The 16,748-nt window shown below is 38.3% G+C and overlaps 1 protein-coding gene across 1 annotated transcript in view; it reads left to right on the top strand.

Annotated features, from left to right (window-relative positions):
* brinp2 (bone morphogenetic protein/retinoic acid inducible neural-specific 2) overlaps nt 1–5,716 on the top strand; it is a 115,277-nt gene extending 109,561 nt beyond the window's left edge. The window contains exons 6-8 of the mRNA XM_020936108.2: nt 1,282–1,504; nt 4,116–4,422; nt 4,895–5,716. Of these exons, the coding sequence (XP_020791767.1) occupies nt 1,282–1,504; nt 4,116–4,422; nt 4,895–5,716 (1,352 nt within the window). The remainder of the gene's footprint in view (nt 1–1,281; nt 1,505–4,115; nt 4,423–4,894) is intronic.
* The last annotated feature ends 11,032 nt before the right edge of the window (nt 5,717–16,748 follow it).

A 16,748-nucleotide genomic window follows, 5' to 3' on the forward strand; every position in this document is an offset into this window, starting at 1 on the left:
GCAAACCTACAATCTGTGTCCTGTCCTCACTGTCATTTGCAGCACAATGGCCAAGCTTTTTATGTTTCCCTCACACACTTTTTACTTAATAGTCCCATTTGGATTCCACTGCTCATTTCTTCAGGAGACTAACATGTCAGAATGGATAGTACAACAAAGTAGACCTGATTCTAGACACTTAACTACCAAAACTAAACTGGTGCTATGTAATGAATTTGCATTTGTTGTGGTTCTGATTGGTTAATCAGTAAAATTCAAATGGCCAATGAGAGAATCTTAAGGTTTTGTCAGTAGACATTTAAAGGTGTCTAAAATCTTAAAATGACTTAAGTTGGTAGTTGATTCCATTCTGGGACAGTGTGTTGAAAAAAGGAGTTATATTGGGTTGCATTGGGGTTTAAGGTCCAATACTTTTGGATGATTAGATCTGGTCCGGTGGTCAGTTGGAGTGTGGAGGTTACGGTCCGGTTAAGTTTAAAACTAATGGGAATTTAAAAAAATATGCATGAAATACCATATTACACTTTGACTTCCCCATTCATCTAGTTTGTCTCTATTCTCTGTATCTGTGTTATCCCTCAGTTGTTCAGGTTGTTCCATAGCAGATGAAAAATTCAATTCAGTTGGTTTCTTCAGTTCTGGTCAGATTTCTGGTGAGACACTGCCTTATATCTGAAGGGAGGAGCTAACTACACTTGAACTGCAAACAAATAAATATTTCAGATTTTGCTGCATTGCATGCATTTGATATATATGAAAATATATAAAAAATTAAGTATTAAATATTAATTTAATTATTCATTAAAATATTAATATTAAAAAAAAATAGGCCAAGGAAATCAAACTGCAACTTATATTATGGTACATTTTGGTAGTTTTGCAGCAGTTGTAAACTTCAGTGTATACATTGTGTGTGTGTGTGAGTGTGTGAGTGTGTGTGCGAGAGAGAGAGATTAAATATTTAAATTTAATTTAAATGTATTTACATTTAAATGTATGCTGCCAGATTCCAGTTGTCTTCTATTCCTTATTTTCTCTAACTTGTTTATTTTAATAGATTTTTTTTTCTAGAGCAAGGTTTAGTTAGTTTTCATATCTGACAGTTTCAACTTCTCCTTAGCCTGCTCTTGACCACTGCGAGGAAGACTGCTAGTGAGCAGTCAAAACTGTCATGAAAACAAACTAAACCTGGGTCTGAAAAAAGGAATCTTTTAAAATAAATTATCAGAAGATGAAATGAAATTTATTCACCATTTCCCATGTGTCTCTTTCTTTTCGCAGATGAATTCAAATCCTTTCTGAAGCGCTTGCCCACTGATCGATTCTTGAATGTGTCCATGATCGCCAAGTTCTGGTCAGCTGACCTGTCCATCCAGAAGCGCTACGCCCAGCTGGAGTCGAGCACTGCGCTGGTCCTGGGAAAGGCTCAGAAAATCATCAGGAAACTGTTCACCCTGAGCAAACGCTGCCCCAAACAGCCCCGCATCAGTCTGCCCCGAGAGAGGTATACCATTTATTCATTATCAATCAAGCCTTTCTTTAGGCTTTATTAGGACAAAATATTGTAGAGGGATATAGTTGTTATGTTGTTGTGTAACATGTAAATGTACAATATTTTTTGGTGTAATTATTCATTTCATCCCATTCTTTGTGTAGCAATATCTTTGTACTCCTACTCTTGCCCCAGTGGCTATTATTGCCATAATTGTGTAATAGCAGATGGATTTTACATAATTATGATAATGTGTAAATAGAGGTCTGAAGCGTACAGTGTAATGTGATACAGGACTATTCCTAGTTTTTCCTTAAGCTACAGCAGGATGCAATCTCCAACTGTTAGATTTGTGACTCCAGTTTTAGTTGGATTTAGCTCAGAATATCTCTGCTGACAGAATATTGTACATGGCATGGCCAAAGGCATTTGTGCGCCATGGTTCAGCCGGATCCTGTATCAGCAGGTTACACCAGCAGTGAAGTCGGGCAAAGACACTATTTACAGTCAAACTTTACACAGTAAAAGTAGAACTTGGGAGTTTGTGACTTTATACAAAAATGTAGATATATTAATGATTTACATGTGGTTATCCTCTACTGATGCAACAATAAAGTTTTCTCATGATATTATATCTCAGTACTGGGGTCATTATATCAATACAGCTCCATTACATTTTAAAGAAAGAAAGACAAATGTTTCCCATTGAGAATTGTTACATCCCGAATACATTTTATACTTATTTTAATTTTGTATATAACTAACAATGTAATGAATGACTAGTGAAAATTCAATCTGAGAGACTTTTAATGTTGCCTCCTCAAATTCAGCGAGGAGGAGAATACGCTCCAGTACAATGCGGTGCTGTGGTGGTGTGGTGCTGTGGGAGTGGTAGTTGTGATGCAGAGCCTGAAATAGCTGTACGACTTTAAGGGCATTAGACAGATGGAGAGGTCTCGTTACCAGCTGCAGAGCCTGTGTCAGGTGAGGCTGCTATTGATGTGGCACACTGTAATCAAGTCCTCCAGCCGCTGACAGCACAACACTTGTTTACCCAGGCCTCTCATTTCTCAGACAGCCCCGTCCTTCCACCCATCACTCCATGTCCTGCACTTCTGCACGCTTTCTCCCTGCATCACTCACCTGGGTCTCCATGGACGCAAGCAGACCATACAACAAACACTATAGGGCTTGGCTCAGGTTTTCTTTTAGGCTGCAACTGTTTGTCGGATATAGTGTTATTAAAAATAAGAGATGGGAGTGTATAGTGGAAATGTGGACAGTATTTTGGAGGGATGAACCAATCTAGCTTTTTCAGTTCTGATACTAATACTTTGACTTTAAGCATCTGCTGATACAAGTTTTAGTGACTAATTTCTGTAAAACACAGTTAGCTCACTACACAAGAGATCCAACTATGATTTATTCTTCAAATAACCACTGGACAACTCCGCATGAAGAAAAATTAATTAAAACATCAAACATTATGAAACTTTCTAGAAATTAGTATGTAAGTTAATCTTATAACATCCAATTAAATGGCCAACCAAGATATCTGCTTAACCAACATTATGGAACCAATACCCGATCTATTTTCTTGGATCCGCGCTGATATTCAGTACCAGTATCAGGGCATCCATTCTGTATTTTCAAAATGTAGGTTAGGGTTATTAAAATGTCTTAAAGTACTTAGAAAACTTCACTTATCAATTTATTTATTGAATTTACTCAAATGTATGGTAACACTATAATAACAACAAAGCCTTAATTAATAATAAACAAATAGTGTATTAAAATGATACAGGCTTAGTAACTACTTAATAAATATGCTAGCCATAACTACTAACCCCTTAATGGAGTAATTATATAAGCCTGAGACTATTTGTCCATTATGAATTATGTCTGTTAATGATTTAATAATGCCATTTATGGTGTAGTTATTACAAAGAGGTGCCAAAATGGCATTTCTTGTGCAAATAGTTAAAGAGAAAAATGTGAAGTTTAAACTCAAATTCTTTCAAATACTACCACAGTCAGAGCACAAATAGGTCTGTCAAATAATATGGAAAGATGCATTTTACAAATTGCTCTTACCATGGCCTAATTAACCTAATGACTTTTAGAGGCACATGTATCAATTAAAAGTTTGAGACTTGTTAATGATTTCTTTTTTGGTGTACAATTATGAGCCCAATTACACACTGCACACTGATGCTTTTGTAACAGAGAACTGATCTGATCTGTCCAAGTAATTTCCCTTGTGGATCAGTAAAGTGTGTCTAAGCCTTAAGTCTAACCTCACACATGTGGTATAAAACTTTTTTTTCTCCATTGGTCTATGCTGTTTACCATTACATTTTTATTGTAGAATCATTTAGGAAACTATTATGTTCTCATCTCTCTATAATCTTTAACTTTTTTATTCTGGGTTCATTATAAGGAAATGAGACATTCCAATCTTCAGTAATGAGATATTGTTGGAGCTGTGGTACTCAGACATACTTATGCTTGTGTGATTAATTGTAATAGGCTTTTTTCCGCAGTGCAGGAATAATGATTGTTATAAAAATAGGTTTTGGCCCAGTGCAAAGTTCTGAAGTGTTGTGTATTGTGTGCCTCTCAGGCCCGTGGGGTTTTGGCTGGGCCGCGTCCAGTCCCTGCTCTACTGTAATGAACATGGGGTCCTTGGCTCCTTCTCTGAGGAGGTGAGGAGCTGCAGTTGCCCTGTGGAGCAGCCCACCTGCCAGGGAGTCATTCCTTGTGTGGTTGGCACCACCTCCACTTCCTGTTCCTCCTGTGCATCCGACAACGCCACCCGCTGTGGAGCCTGCCATCACGGCGACCTCCTCCATCTTGGCTCCTGTCGGCCGAGCATCGCAGCATCACTGGATCACTATCTCAACCTGGACCTAGACATGCCAGACGCTGAGGTAGTGCAAATATGTGCTTTTTGTATTGTTCACTTACAGAGGTGGGTAGTATTTAGTAACATTTACTTAAGTCACTTTGACTAAATTCTTAGTACCTTTTGTACAACATACTTTTACTCCTACTTGGATAATATTTTACTTAAATAAATATATAAATAATATTTCAGTCACTTTCCTCTTACTTGAAGTACCCCTGTGAATAAGTTTACAAGTGACAAAACCTTATTTTGACAGTATTAAATGATTCCAACATTGGTGTTTGTTGTGCTGCTCCATCAGATATGAGTAATGATGATATCAGATTTTGAGCATCAATTATAATTTTGTTCTTCCAATCATCTTATCTTGAACTTATAAATCAGATACTATGCCCTGACAGCTACTCTTATTTGAGCACAGTTTTTGGCTACTCTCCCCACCTCTGTTTACTTGTATGATTCTTTGTACTCACAATCTGTATTTTTGACTTTAGGTGAAGTACCTGCTGCAGCGTCTGGACAGCAGAATCGAAGTACACGCTATCTACATCAGCAATGACGTTCGCCTGGGGAGCTGGTTTAACCCCGCCTGGAGGAAGAGGATGTTACTGACACTAAAAAGCAACAAAAACAAGTCCAACCTTATCCACATGTTGATGGGCATTTCTTTCCAAATATGTGCAACTAAAAATTCCACTCTGGAGCCTGTACCTGCGGTTTATGTGAATCCTTTTGGTGGGAGTCATTCAGAGAGCTGGTTCATGCCCGTGACCCAGCCCGAGTTTCCAGACTGGGAGAGAACTCGATTGGAGACTGGCCCCACAGCTCAGTGCTACAACTGGACTCTGCCTCTGGGCGCCAAGTGGAAGTCCTTTTTCGAAACCGTGCACATTTACCTTCGGAGTCGAATTGTCACAGATGACCCAACAGTGAACGAGACCCTCTTCTACGAACCACTGGACCTGGATGATCAGACGTCAAACATGGGTTACATGAAGATCAACACCCTCAAAGTGTTTGGATACAGCATGCACTTTGACCCCGAGGGCATCAAGGATCTGATCCTGCAGCTGGACTACCCGTACACCCAGGGCACACAGGACGCAGCTTTCCTCATGTTGCTGGAGATGAGAGATCGGATTAACCGTCTGTCCCCGCCCGCCCCGCAGCCTCTGGACCTGTTCTCCTGTCTGCTGCGTCACCGCCTCAAACTGTCGGCCGGGGAGGTGGCGCGGATCAAAGACTCTCTACAACTGTTCAGCTCCAAACTACCCAACTCCACCCCCGAGCCCGAGATGGCCCAGCTCTGCAGCTAGCTAGCTTAGCACACTTCAGGCTAGTGGAGAGGCTGCACCAGACTATGTGATGTAGACTGGGCAGGTCGGCCTCATAGACACCTTTGGGACTCGCTGCCAGGCTTGTCCCGTGATTGGTCAGGGGACTTTCTGGTGTCTTAATTTTGAATGTTTGGAGTTTACTAGCAGAGCCATTGACAGTGCAGAAACAGGCCTTGTGCTATACTGCCCTGCATCAAACCTAGAAAAACTCACTGGAGTCTATGTCCACTTTAGCGACTGAGGAAAAGCAGACAAATAAGACCTTTGCCTTACAAAGACGAAGGCATTTTTGATATGTAAAGAGGAACTCTTGAAGGGTCTTCAGAAATGATCCAGTGGAAGAAGATATGCCCTTTTCTAACCCTATTTTCTTTGGATATGGGAGTGAAGGGAATCAGGATAATATTATATATGTGGTGAATGAGTTGTTATGCTTAACAGTAAAATTTGATTTTATTGAATTAAAATTTTATCTGGCATTTAAAACTTGTACAAAATGTATCTACGCTTAACATCCCAGTGAGAAACCTGTCAGTGATGTTCTGTCCTTGGTGCTGAGTCTAACCCAAAGGGAAACATTGGCAAATTGGATTGCAAAATACTATGTTCTTCTTCTTCTTTTTTTTTTTTTTTTTTTTTCTTTTTCTTTATTTTTTTTTTTTCTAGCCGTACTATTTTATTTATCTTAAAAACAAGAAATCTATTGACGTGGTGAGTCTGAAGTCTGCAGATCCAAGTGGCGCTGTACATACCGCTCCATCTAACCCTGGTGTGTAAAAAAGTGCACATTGCTTTTTAGATACCCAAAGACCAAAAAAATGTTTATAATGAGAAACTCATGCCTTATTTGAAGGGTCAATGTTACGAAGAAGCACATTTGATTTCTGTTTTGATTTTCAAGCCAAGGCTGTGTTGCTTTTTATATTCCCAATATTTCTACCAAGACAGAACAATGAACACATTCTCCTGAATATGTGGTGATGTAGAGTTATATGTAAAAGTCAGCTGGTCCCTTCCTGCAATTTCTATTTTTATTTTATTTTTTACTTGATCATAATTTAAAAATCTGCTCACAGTACACAGCTGCACTTATTTATAAATGCATACAGTATGTCCAGAAAAATCCTTCTCTGGACAATGGCCAATAGTAATGTGGGGCATGCCAAAGCTCACAGGACACACTTTGGAGTTGAACATAGCAGTTGGTCTGTGTGGCCTTATAACATGCAACAAAGGATTGTGTTTTGCTTTGCTTCAACTTATCATATAACATTGCAATCTATTAACTTGCTATTATTCGCCTATACATACAGAGCTATTTAACTCTATGCCAGGTGAAGTAACATTGTACATATGCTTACTTCTAATGCACACTTCTTTGTTTCACTTAAATCTCCTGAACAACACTGCCATCAATGTCCACTCGAGGTACTGCAGCTTTTGGATTAACTTTTAACTACTGTCTTGCACATTTATCAAAGAGTAACTCATTTCTTAAAACAACTTTTGATTACATGGCCGATACTTTCTTTCATTTTTATTTATTAAAAAGTATAGATGTTGATTTTGTATTTATTTATTTTTTATATATATTTTCACTCATATTTTAACTCTCTTGTTATTTTAAGGATGAAACTCCGAGGAGTGAGTTACTCTTTAATGTTGTGTACCGCTGTTAGCTCATCTTAAAGTCCATGAAAAATGTTGGCTTCCACACAAGGAGAAACAAAAAATGCTAAATTAAAATCTGGTTACAGTTGGTTTGTAGTCAGCTATTGTCCTAAACTGATTTATCTGCATTTATTCTATGTTTCTCATATCAATAGATCTGTTGTGAACTAAAACACTGCTTGTGATCTTCTGCATTATCTTGAATTTCAAAATGTATTTTATTTGTACACCTGCTATTCCTCTCACTGCAGCTGTAGCTTGCTTATCTCCTTTTGTTTTGGTCTGGGGCTACTCCTTGAGTCAGACCGAATCTAATTTCAATCTCAGCCTTGACACCATCTTGAAATTGCTACGACTTGAACGTCAGATATTTTTGTGGTGGCTCACTCTTTGTCCTTGAGATTATATAGAATAAAGTTTACTTCATGTAACACTTTCTACAATCCTGTCCTCTTCCTTACGTTCATTTTAATAACGATGCTAACATTTACAGATAAAATATCAAGTGAGTATACAGAACATTGGCATTATAGTTCTTGGAGTTAAAAATCTTCTGAAAGTTAAAGATATACTATGTAGCTTTTCTGGTGTATGAGGTTAAACTGTATTGGAGACAAGCAGGCGATACTACTGCCAGGCCGCTTTATAGGTCAGATCTGCGGAGAGGTAACCCCATTCACAGTGCACTCACTATATTCCTGCTCAATTAAAATGTATCAATATGCACAATAGATATATTTAATGCCATACTCTGGAACCTTCAAGGCAAAGCAAGAACATCTCCATGGAGACAAGCAGCTGATGAATCCCCACCAGCAGGCTTCCACAGTGCATCTTTAAAATATACGCAACTTTTTTTGTCACTTGTTTTTCCCCCAGGCTGGATTGGTGAAGCAGCAGTATATGAGAAAAGGCACAAAGATTTCCCTCTCCCCAGACACCTCATCATTTTGTTTCAAACCGAATGCCAGAATGTGTTCCTAAAATACTGTACCTTCTCGAGGTGAATAACACGAGGCATTAAAAACAAGTGTCCAAGCTGCGTCAACTCATCAAGTACAGTAATTTATGTCATGATGCATTATAGGTTTTACAAATGTATCCTGCAAAATACAAGAGATACCAGTATATTTAATCTCTACTACAAGTCTTTCATCTTTCCAACTTTCAATTTTCTTTTCTTTCTTTCACCAGTGCATTCAGTTTAGTTGCCATACCACAAATACTATTAATGCATAAACAAATAATCTAGGTGCATGTTTATTGCGTTTTAGCCGTCGATTTATTTTTCTTTCCCTGTTTGAATATTCTTTACTTTTAATCCATCATTGTCAAAACTGAAGAGCAGAAAATTGCTTTGTGATTCAGTGTGTGCCGGGGTTTAAATCAATTAAACTAAGTAGCTTCTATACAATTTTCAATAATAAAACAATATAATTCTATAGAAATAGCAAACAGCTTTTAGTTCTACATCGTACTGCAAAGTCCCATTTATCTTTAAATTAATTGACATGAATGTTTTTCCTCTCTGTTTCCATTAACCTGATGTTTTTGATGTGTTTCATGTGAGGCTAGACGCACTCGCTGTAACATCTAATCTAATGTAATGTCAAGTCTATTGTGCATCTCCCATTGCCATAAAAATCAGTGCATACATCCAATTACCCCCGACCCCCTATAATAAGACAGATGTCCTCCAGTATGCGCCAGCTATTTTTTGTAAGATGAAAAGCCAATTTCCCTGGTTGTCACGGGACAAACAAGAACCAAATGCACTCTGTCACTTTCTATCAAGCCACTGGTTCATCTGTCGGGCGAGCGGCATTGACAGAGACTTTGGGTGTTGCTTGGTGAGAGAGGGAGACAGACAGAGAGAGAAAGAAAAGAGAGGAGAGAGAGTGAGTCGCTGGTCCACATTTTGCCGTAATGAGCTGTGGAAGGAGTCACTCTGCATTGCGTTAATATATAGTTATTCATCTTACTATGGCACCTTTAAGAGTGGGTTTGCCCTTGGGCTAATCTTGAGGCTTGTAGGAGACAGCCGATCCATCAGAAAAGCTATACTACTTCTTATACAGCAAACTTCACGGACCTCCCCAAAGAAGCAAGCGAGAAAAAACAAGAAGTGAATGCGAGCGTGATTGAAAAGGGAATGTGTGATGTAGAGGGGGAGATGGAGTGAGGATGAGGTGGTGAGAGAAGTCAGACCAGTCGGAATGCAGACGTCGTGTGGTGATTTATGGTGTTTGGAGAGGGAGACTCTTTGAATTAATGAGCGTGAATTGGTGAAATGGACTGGTAAACTGAGCCACTGTGGGTGTGGGTCACTTATCATGGCGATCAATAACAATATATGGATTTTAGGTTTGCGATTAGAGATATTGAACTAGTATAATCAAGCAGTTAAATCTCAGTGATGATGTAATAAACAGATGGACGCCATTTTGAGGACTTTTGACTTTGAGGACCTTAGATCAGTGTTTACCAAAAAAAAATTTCTGGGGACCCATATTTTAAAAGTCACAAACCTTTGTGACCCAAGTCAATAGACATGGTTCGTAAATCACAAATTAACGGTGGATTTGGCCATTAATGAGGATATTTTATAGTTGACTGACTGATTGTGTCTCTCTGAACAAAATTAAACTTACATTGCAGACCTACATGCAGATTGTGACAAGGACACCCCAAAAAAATCTCTTGCAACACACCTGAGGGTCACAACCCAGTCTTTGGGAAACAATGCTCTAGATAAACCAAAATTTATAATTTATTGTTATGTTTGCATTTTTACACTTGTTCACACTTGGATAAACAGCAGATCGAACTTGAAACTATATTGAGATTAAACAGCTAAAACTAAACAGCTCAACTAAACCAGAACAGGAACAAACACGGACAGCATTAACCGAGATGACGGAGTGTTCCTTCTTTCACACACCTGGTACACCCTCCTCCAGAGAACACCGGGCGACGGGATGCGTGGTCAGTCTGAGTGACCTGCCTACAGGAAGTAACACCAGCTGATACACAGCACCTCACCACCAACACCGGGGCCAGTTCTGAAGATGGCTTGCAGCTAGCAGCCGAAACACATCAACAAGGTAAATACACTTTACTGTATTGTCTTTAAAAAGAACCCAAGAAGTTAAAGTATATAAGAAGACAAAATGAACATCCTTGGTTTAGGAACAAACCTCCATTGAAACTCATTTTAGTTTCCATTTTGATGCAGTGTGAGCAAACCCTGATCCCTCAAAGTATCAGGAAGGACATTAGAGGCAAAACATTTGTCCTTATAAGTCATTATACTTATGGCATACAGTATGTACTTTTAGAGTGAAATCAGCATTAGTTTCCATATGATTTATGTGGACATTGGGTTGGACCTTGACAGGGCTACATACAGGATGCCTGACCTTGGGGAAATGCAAAAGCACAGAGAGATTTTTAATGGTTAGCCGTTGTATTGTGTATGACCAATCCGTACCGGGCTTGTCAGTTTCCCATGACAGCTCGCAGAAATTATTTATCCCAAAATTGCTTGCACTTGGTAAACTCATTCATTACCTCCAACTGAGAAGAGACAAGGTCAAATTACAGATTCACTTGTGTGGCGCCTGACTTTTCTTCTCCTTCGTCAGCATTTTGGACAAAGTTTGGTGAAAAATGGCTTGTTAGTCCTGTCAGCATTACATCTCCGGGAACAGAGTGCATTTCTATCCCACAAACCAGAATAAATCACACCAATGTGCTTCCGCGTGGACTCTAATGGTGTATTTTAAAGGCTGCGCTGATTTGTGAAGACTAATGGCCAACAGCCAACATCCAGACTGATATGCATTGAAATGTATTAGCTGCAAAAGTGACCTTAGCTGCATCATTCTTTTTAATGAGCAAGATGGAAAAATCACCTTTTCAACAGGAACAAAACAGAAATGTACAAACACACACCTCCACAAATGAGAAACTGAAGCTGTTAGATGGGGACAAAGGAGAGTATTCCAACAGGGTATTCAATATTGTATGCATGCTTGTCTCTAATGTTATAACTTTGCCATAGTGTTCCATAGTATGCTCTTTCATTTTTCTATCTCCATGGAGACAAACAGGTTATCAAAGACTTCATGAAGACAACTTGGTGGAGGACCCCAACCAGAAAAGTTATATATTGCATCATTAAATGAGTTGAATGATAGAAAAGATGCCCTGTAACTGTAAATGGTGCAGTCTGCTATTCTTCCCAGGCTCATATACACTTAGTTGCTTGGATATAATTTGCCAAAACTTTTACTAACTGTTATGTTATAAGTATACTTCTTCCATAAAGATTCATGTCTGCTTTTGAGTTCAGCATGATTCCAAACACACTGAGCCAACCAACCTAAAAAGATCTGCATTTTGTTAAATTTCAATTTTTACTCAAATGCCCTTTGCCAACAGAATTTCTTGTAAACAGCTCTTTGCAGAAATCTCCAATAAAAAGGGCAGATTTCCTCAGAGACAGCAGTGCTAAAGCTCTCGGGGTCGGTTCAAAGACTAATTTGTGTGTCGTGCTGTTTGTGTATTCTAATCACAGCAGCAATTAGTGCGGCTCCCCGGGCCCAGACGGAGGTCAAGGCATTTGCATAACATGTGATGGGGTTGTATCGGGACACTGGACAACAACAACGGCACCAAAGCCAGAAATTAGACACTTCATATGAATGGAAGTGCTCTTATTTTTACGTGTTAGAAATGGGGAATTTGTTAGCTTTTTTGGCAAATCCAGACTAATATTTCTGTATTTTTTTTTATAGAGTGGAATATTAGTCTGGTCACTACTAACTCTGTCACTTTTTGAACCAGCTGCTAGATTTTTTTTTTTTTTTTTTAACCCATCCCCAAAGTTAAACTTGTGTCACTTCAGGTTTTTTATACTTTTTTTTTTTTTTGATAGGGACCGATTGTATGTCCCTGATTGGCTAACCCACGTGTTGGTTATGCCCATCTGAACACATTAAACAATGACCAAACTCACATCTTCATAAAGAAGAGAATTTGGTTGATCTTAGTGCAATAAGCTCCAGTGTGGATGTTTGTCCAAACCAAACTTTGAATCTAAGAGGATCCACAGTCCAAACATGACAGCAGGGATAATGCAGAGCCTTATCCAGATTGCTGAAGGAGGATAAACAAACAAGCTCGGGTAAAGGGTGAGGACAAGGACGACGATGAAAGCCTGCACTGTACCTATAAAAATATTATAAAAATCACAGTCTGTTTCAACTTCCATAACATTTTCATTTCTTACCACTGTATAAACTTATATGAACTTCTAGCAATCCTATAGAAAATATCTGCTGCTCTGGAACTCACTCACACCCGACCTCTGCAAAATCAATTCCCTTTCTCTTAAAATCACGACTCAAAATGTAACTGTTCAGACAATCTTACAGCACGTTACCAATCACTATTACACCTTCATCCAGTTTTGTATTGTATTGTGTATTTACCCACCAGCTTTTATGTTTCTACCTGTTCTTTACAGTGTCTTTGGGTGTTTTGAAGGGCACTCATGAATAAAATTCAAATATTATTATCTGAATATTTTAAAAGCTCCTGTACCTGATTTTTACTATCTTTAAAACATGAAAAACATAACTAGATCATTTCAAACTGTTAGCAGCAGTCACATGCTAATACATTCCCAGCATCTTAATTGTTATTACCACAATAAGTTTATAAGCACTTTTCACAACTCTAAGGGACTAAAGCTGAGTTTCATTCCTAAATGATAATACTTAATTTTGAGATTCTATCTCAGAAAAATAAGCTTGGGAGCAATAGGGACCCTAAATACACTGTACATATAGACTTTACTCCGCAGTAGATTGTACAAGTTGTGAAAGCTTGGTGGGTCCCACTGTGTAATGGCATGAATCCAGCAGAAGTGCTTTCAGAGATAAGAGGATCAGAGGTGCTCCTATGGTCCAGGCAGGAGCTGGGGCAGCTGGGACATGGGATGGCTCTAGCATGGGTGAAAGCAGCAGGTTCAGATGGAGCATATGTGGAGAAGGTCACAAGGGTGATCCTTCTAACCAGGGTCCTGGATGACCTTTGGGCTTCAGCGTCAGGAAGTCTTGGCTCTCTCTCTGTTTGCGAATTTAATGAGTTTTGATCAACAAACTGGTACCGTGATTGCAAAGCTGCTATTTTGCCCATTTGCCCTTCAAAAACACACTTTTTCATCCTTCTGAAAAGATTAGATCAGACAACTTCTCACAGTGGAAGAATTTCTTTTAGCAGTTTAGAATTTCAATTCAGATTCCTCAAAATGTCCTTCTAAACTGCAAGATGTGATGCCCCTGAACCTTGTGAAAATACCAGAAAGAAAAAGAACCACAATTCTACCAAAATAAAGAACTTATATTTTTTATTTATTTATGTTTTACAGAACTAGTGTGAAAGATTATAAGAAGAAGATGAAGACAAATTTGGTTAATAACAGGTGGTATAAAGTTCAAAAACACACACACACACACAAACCGCATTTTCAGTAGTTAAATGTGCCTTTATAGTGAAAAAAACAACAACTATGGGGCACACAACTAGAGCATAGAAGAAAGAGTTGATGGTTGATGTGCTAATACTCCCTGAGGAGTATCCCTGTCCGCGCTCATGTGATTCTGTCATCTGAGCTATCGCCTGAAAGAGAGGAGAGGAGGGACACTACACAAGAGCTGTATCCACTCATATCTGACAAACGCTAACATGCTCTCAGGACGCTAATTGAGAGCCAGTTTCTACTCTTATATATTTATTTTTTGTCAAGATGAAGTGTAGATTACTCTGAAACAGTGTTATGAAGGTTAATGTCAAGTCAAGTAATAGTACAGGATTTGGTGATATGGTGGTTTAACAATGACGGGATAACAATAACCTTCCTCAAAAGACTCAAACCACGATATAAAATAGGATGTTTCAAATACTTGTTAATAAATGAATTCATGACACTGTTTAATTAAGTTTAAAGCTCCTATATTATGCTAAATTCACTGTTTGCTTTGCTTCGTTCCACCTTGAGATGGCATGAAGCAGTAGTTTTCAAGTTAGCAGCTACCTTTTAAGATTGACAATTCCAGAGCTGAAATGATTCAGATTATTACAGTGAAGGTGCATAGAGTTTAAAAATATGTTGGAGAACTTCCTGTATTACCACATGACATATGAGAAAACACAATGATGTCACGTCAGCCATTTTGGTAGGCAAAAAGCGTTATCGGCATACAACATCAACAATCATACACTGAAAAAATGGTTTGAGAGGGGTTGCTCAAATTGCAAAAACTAATTTGACAACATTAACATGACTTTTTATGTTTCTCTGTCCAGCATGTTCAAATCTTACAAAAGTCGCTTGAGTGTGGCCGATGTGAGACCTGCATGTTTTAATCATGTTGAGGAAACATGACTTTATTATAATTTCTGGTGAGGCTCCTCCCTCTGGAATTCTCCTCCCAAAAACTTTTGGGGGGAAAATTCAAATGTAACAGGACACAGGAGAGTTCCAGGAGCAGAGGACACACAGTGTGGAGCAGGAGGATTATGAGAGCTGATCTGGAGGTGAGACTTTTCAAAGACTTTATTATGTGCTTCTCCGGCCTAGAATGTCGTCATTGTTAAAACATGTTTGTGGTGTTTTATTTGAAATTAGAGTTAATGTAAGGACTCCTTGAAACAAATTGTTTTTGACTGTCCATCTACAAGAGTGTGACAGTTGTACTCAGATTTAAATGTGTTTGTTCCAGAGTCGTCTACAAACACAGAGTGACGTCCAGAGCTCTGCTGGAGCTGTGGGGAAGTTCATGAATGTTACAGCTGATGTTTCAGAAAAAAGGAAGATGTTTGAGAACCAACAAAACACAGACTACAGATGAACAAAGTAAGTAAACAACTAAAATTATTTTAAAATTTTTCAAAATGAACTTCCTGTTGAAACAGTTATCGTGTTTCTACAGGGTGATGTGGCACTAGGAGACTTTATACCAGATGCCCTCCCTGTTACTGCGTTTAGAGGAAGAAAAGCAGCACACGGTGAGTTTTGTTTCTGCAGATACAGTTCTAATGTTCTTGTGATTCTGTTCTGGTCCATTATTGTAGTAATAAGTATTTAAGTGTATTTAAACATGTACAACAGAGTAGATCATCATAATGTGATCATCATGTGTTATTCCGGTGTCCACAGAGACCAGAGCTTCTTCACTGGAATAAATCTTCACACTGTCCTGCTCCAAACTGTGTGTCTCTGTACTTGTGCTCTCTGTGTGTTTGATTCTGTTAAGACAATACAAAACTGTGGAAAACTAAAGACTGTTTTTGTATTATTTTACAGAATTAGATCAATTAAATTAAATTATACATACTTATACATTTCATGATAAGGTACCATAAGATAAATATGCATATTCAGCATGAATTGATCAAATTTCATCAACATGAAAAAGTGATGTTCATGTTCTGAGAAAAATATGTGTAGCAACCTTTTTTTTCCAGTGTACAACAGTACATCAACATCGTCAACAGTTATCAGTGTACAACATCAGCAATCGTCATACAACAGTACAGCATCAACATCGTCGACACTTATCTGCGAGTTTTAACTTTTCAGTAACAGTAACATTTTTCATTCTCAACATTCAGTGACTTAGAGTAAGATCTTGAAGTCATGTCAGAACTATTAAATGCAAAACCTACTTCAAAATAAGAGGAGTTGTCTCATGACAGACATACGCAACACAACTGTCAACACAAACGAGAGGCCCCACTGACTTTTTGCCTACCAGCCACTGCGCATGTGCGGAAAAGCCAGATGTAAACAAAAACAACATTTTCTCGTATTACAAGGTAGAACAGAGTCTTTTCTGTTTGACAAAAGAACTCAGAGTAAACAAGCAGGATTTGAGTGTGAATGAAACAAAACACAATTCTGGGTATGTTTTTTATGAGGATACAACATTATAACATAGATCAGAAAATAGCGCAATATGGGCTATATATGACCATTCTTTCAAAATTGTAATCTTAATTTTGAAGGCTCGATTTTGCTTGGTATATACTGAACTGGTCACTATGGAAACAATTGTGGCCCCAAAATATAGAGCAATTTTAATTTATGAATAAAGCTGCAAAAATAACTCAGAATAATTGAGTGCAACTAAAAGGTCACATAAAAGGTACATAGTGAATATGTTGTGCTACAGATTTAAATTAATGAGTACTTGACATTTTCCAACTGCTTGTTTACATTTGAGCTCCAATCATCTTTAATCTATTGTTTTGGACCTGAAATATCTGCAAT

The sequence above is a fragment of the Boleophthalmus pectinirostris genome, unplaced genomic scaffold, assembly GCF_026225935.1.
Source record: "Boleophthalmus pectinirostris isolate CB_2022bp ecotype Guang Dong unplaced genomic scaffold, ASM2622593v1 HiC_scaffold_16, whole genome shotgun sequence".
NCBI classification, from domain to species: Eukaryota; Metazoa; Chordata; class Actinopteri; order Gobiiformes; family Gobiidae; genus Boleophthalmus; species Boleophthalmus pectinirostris.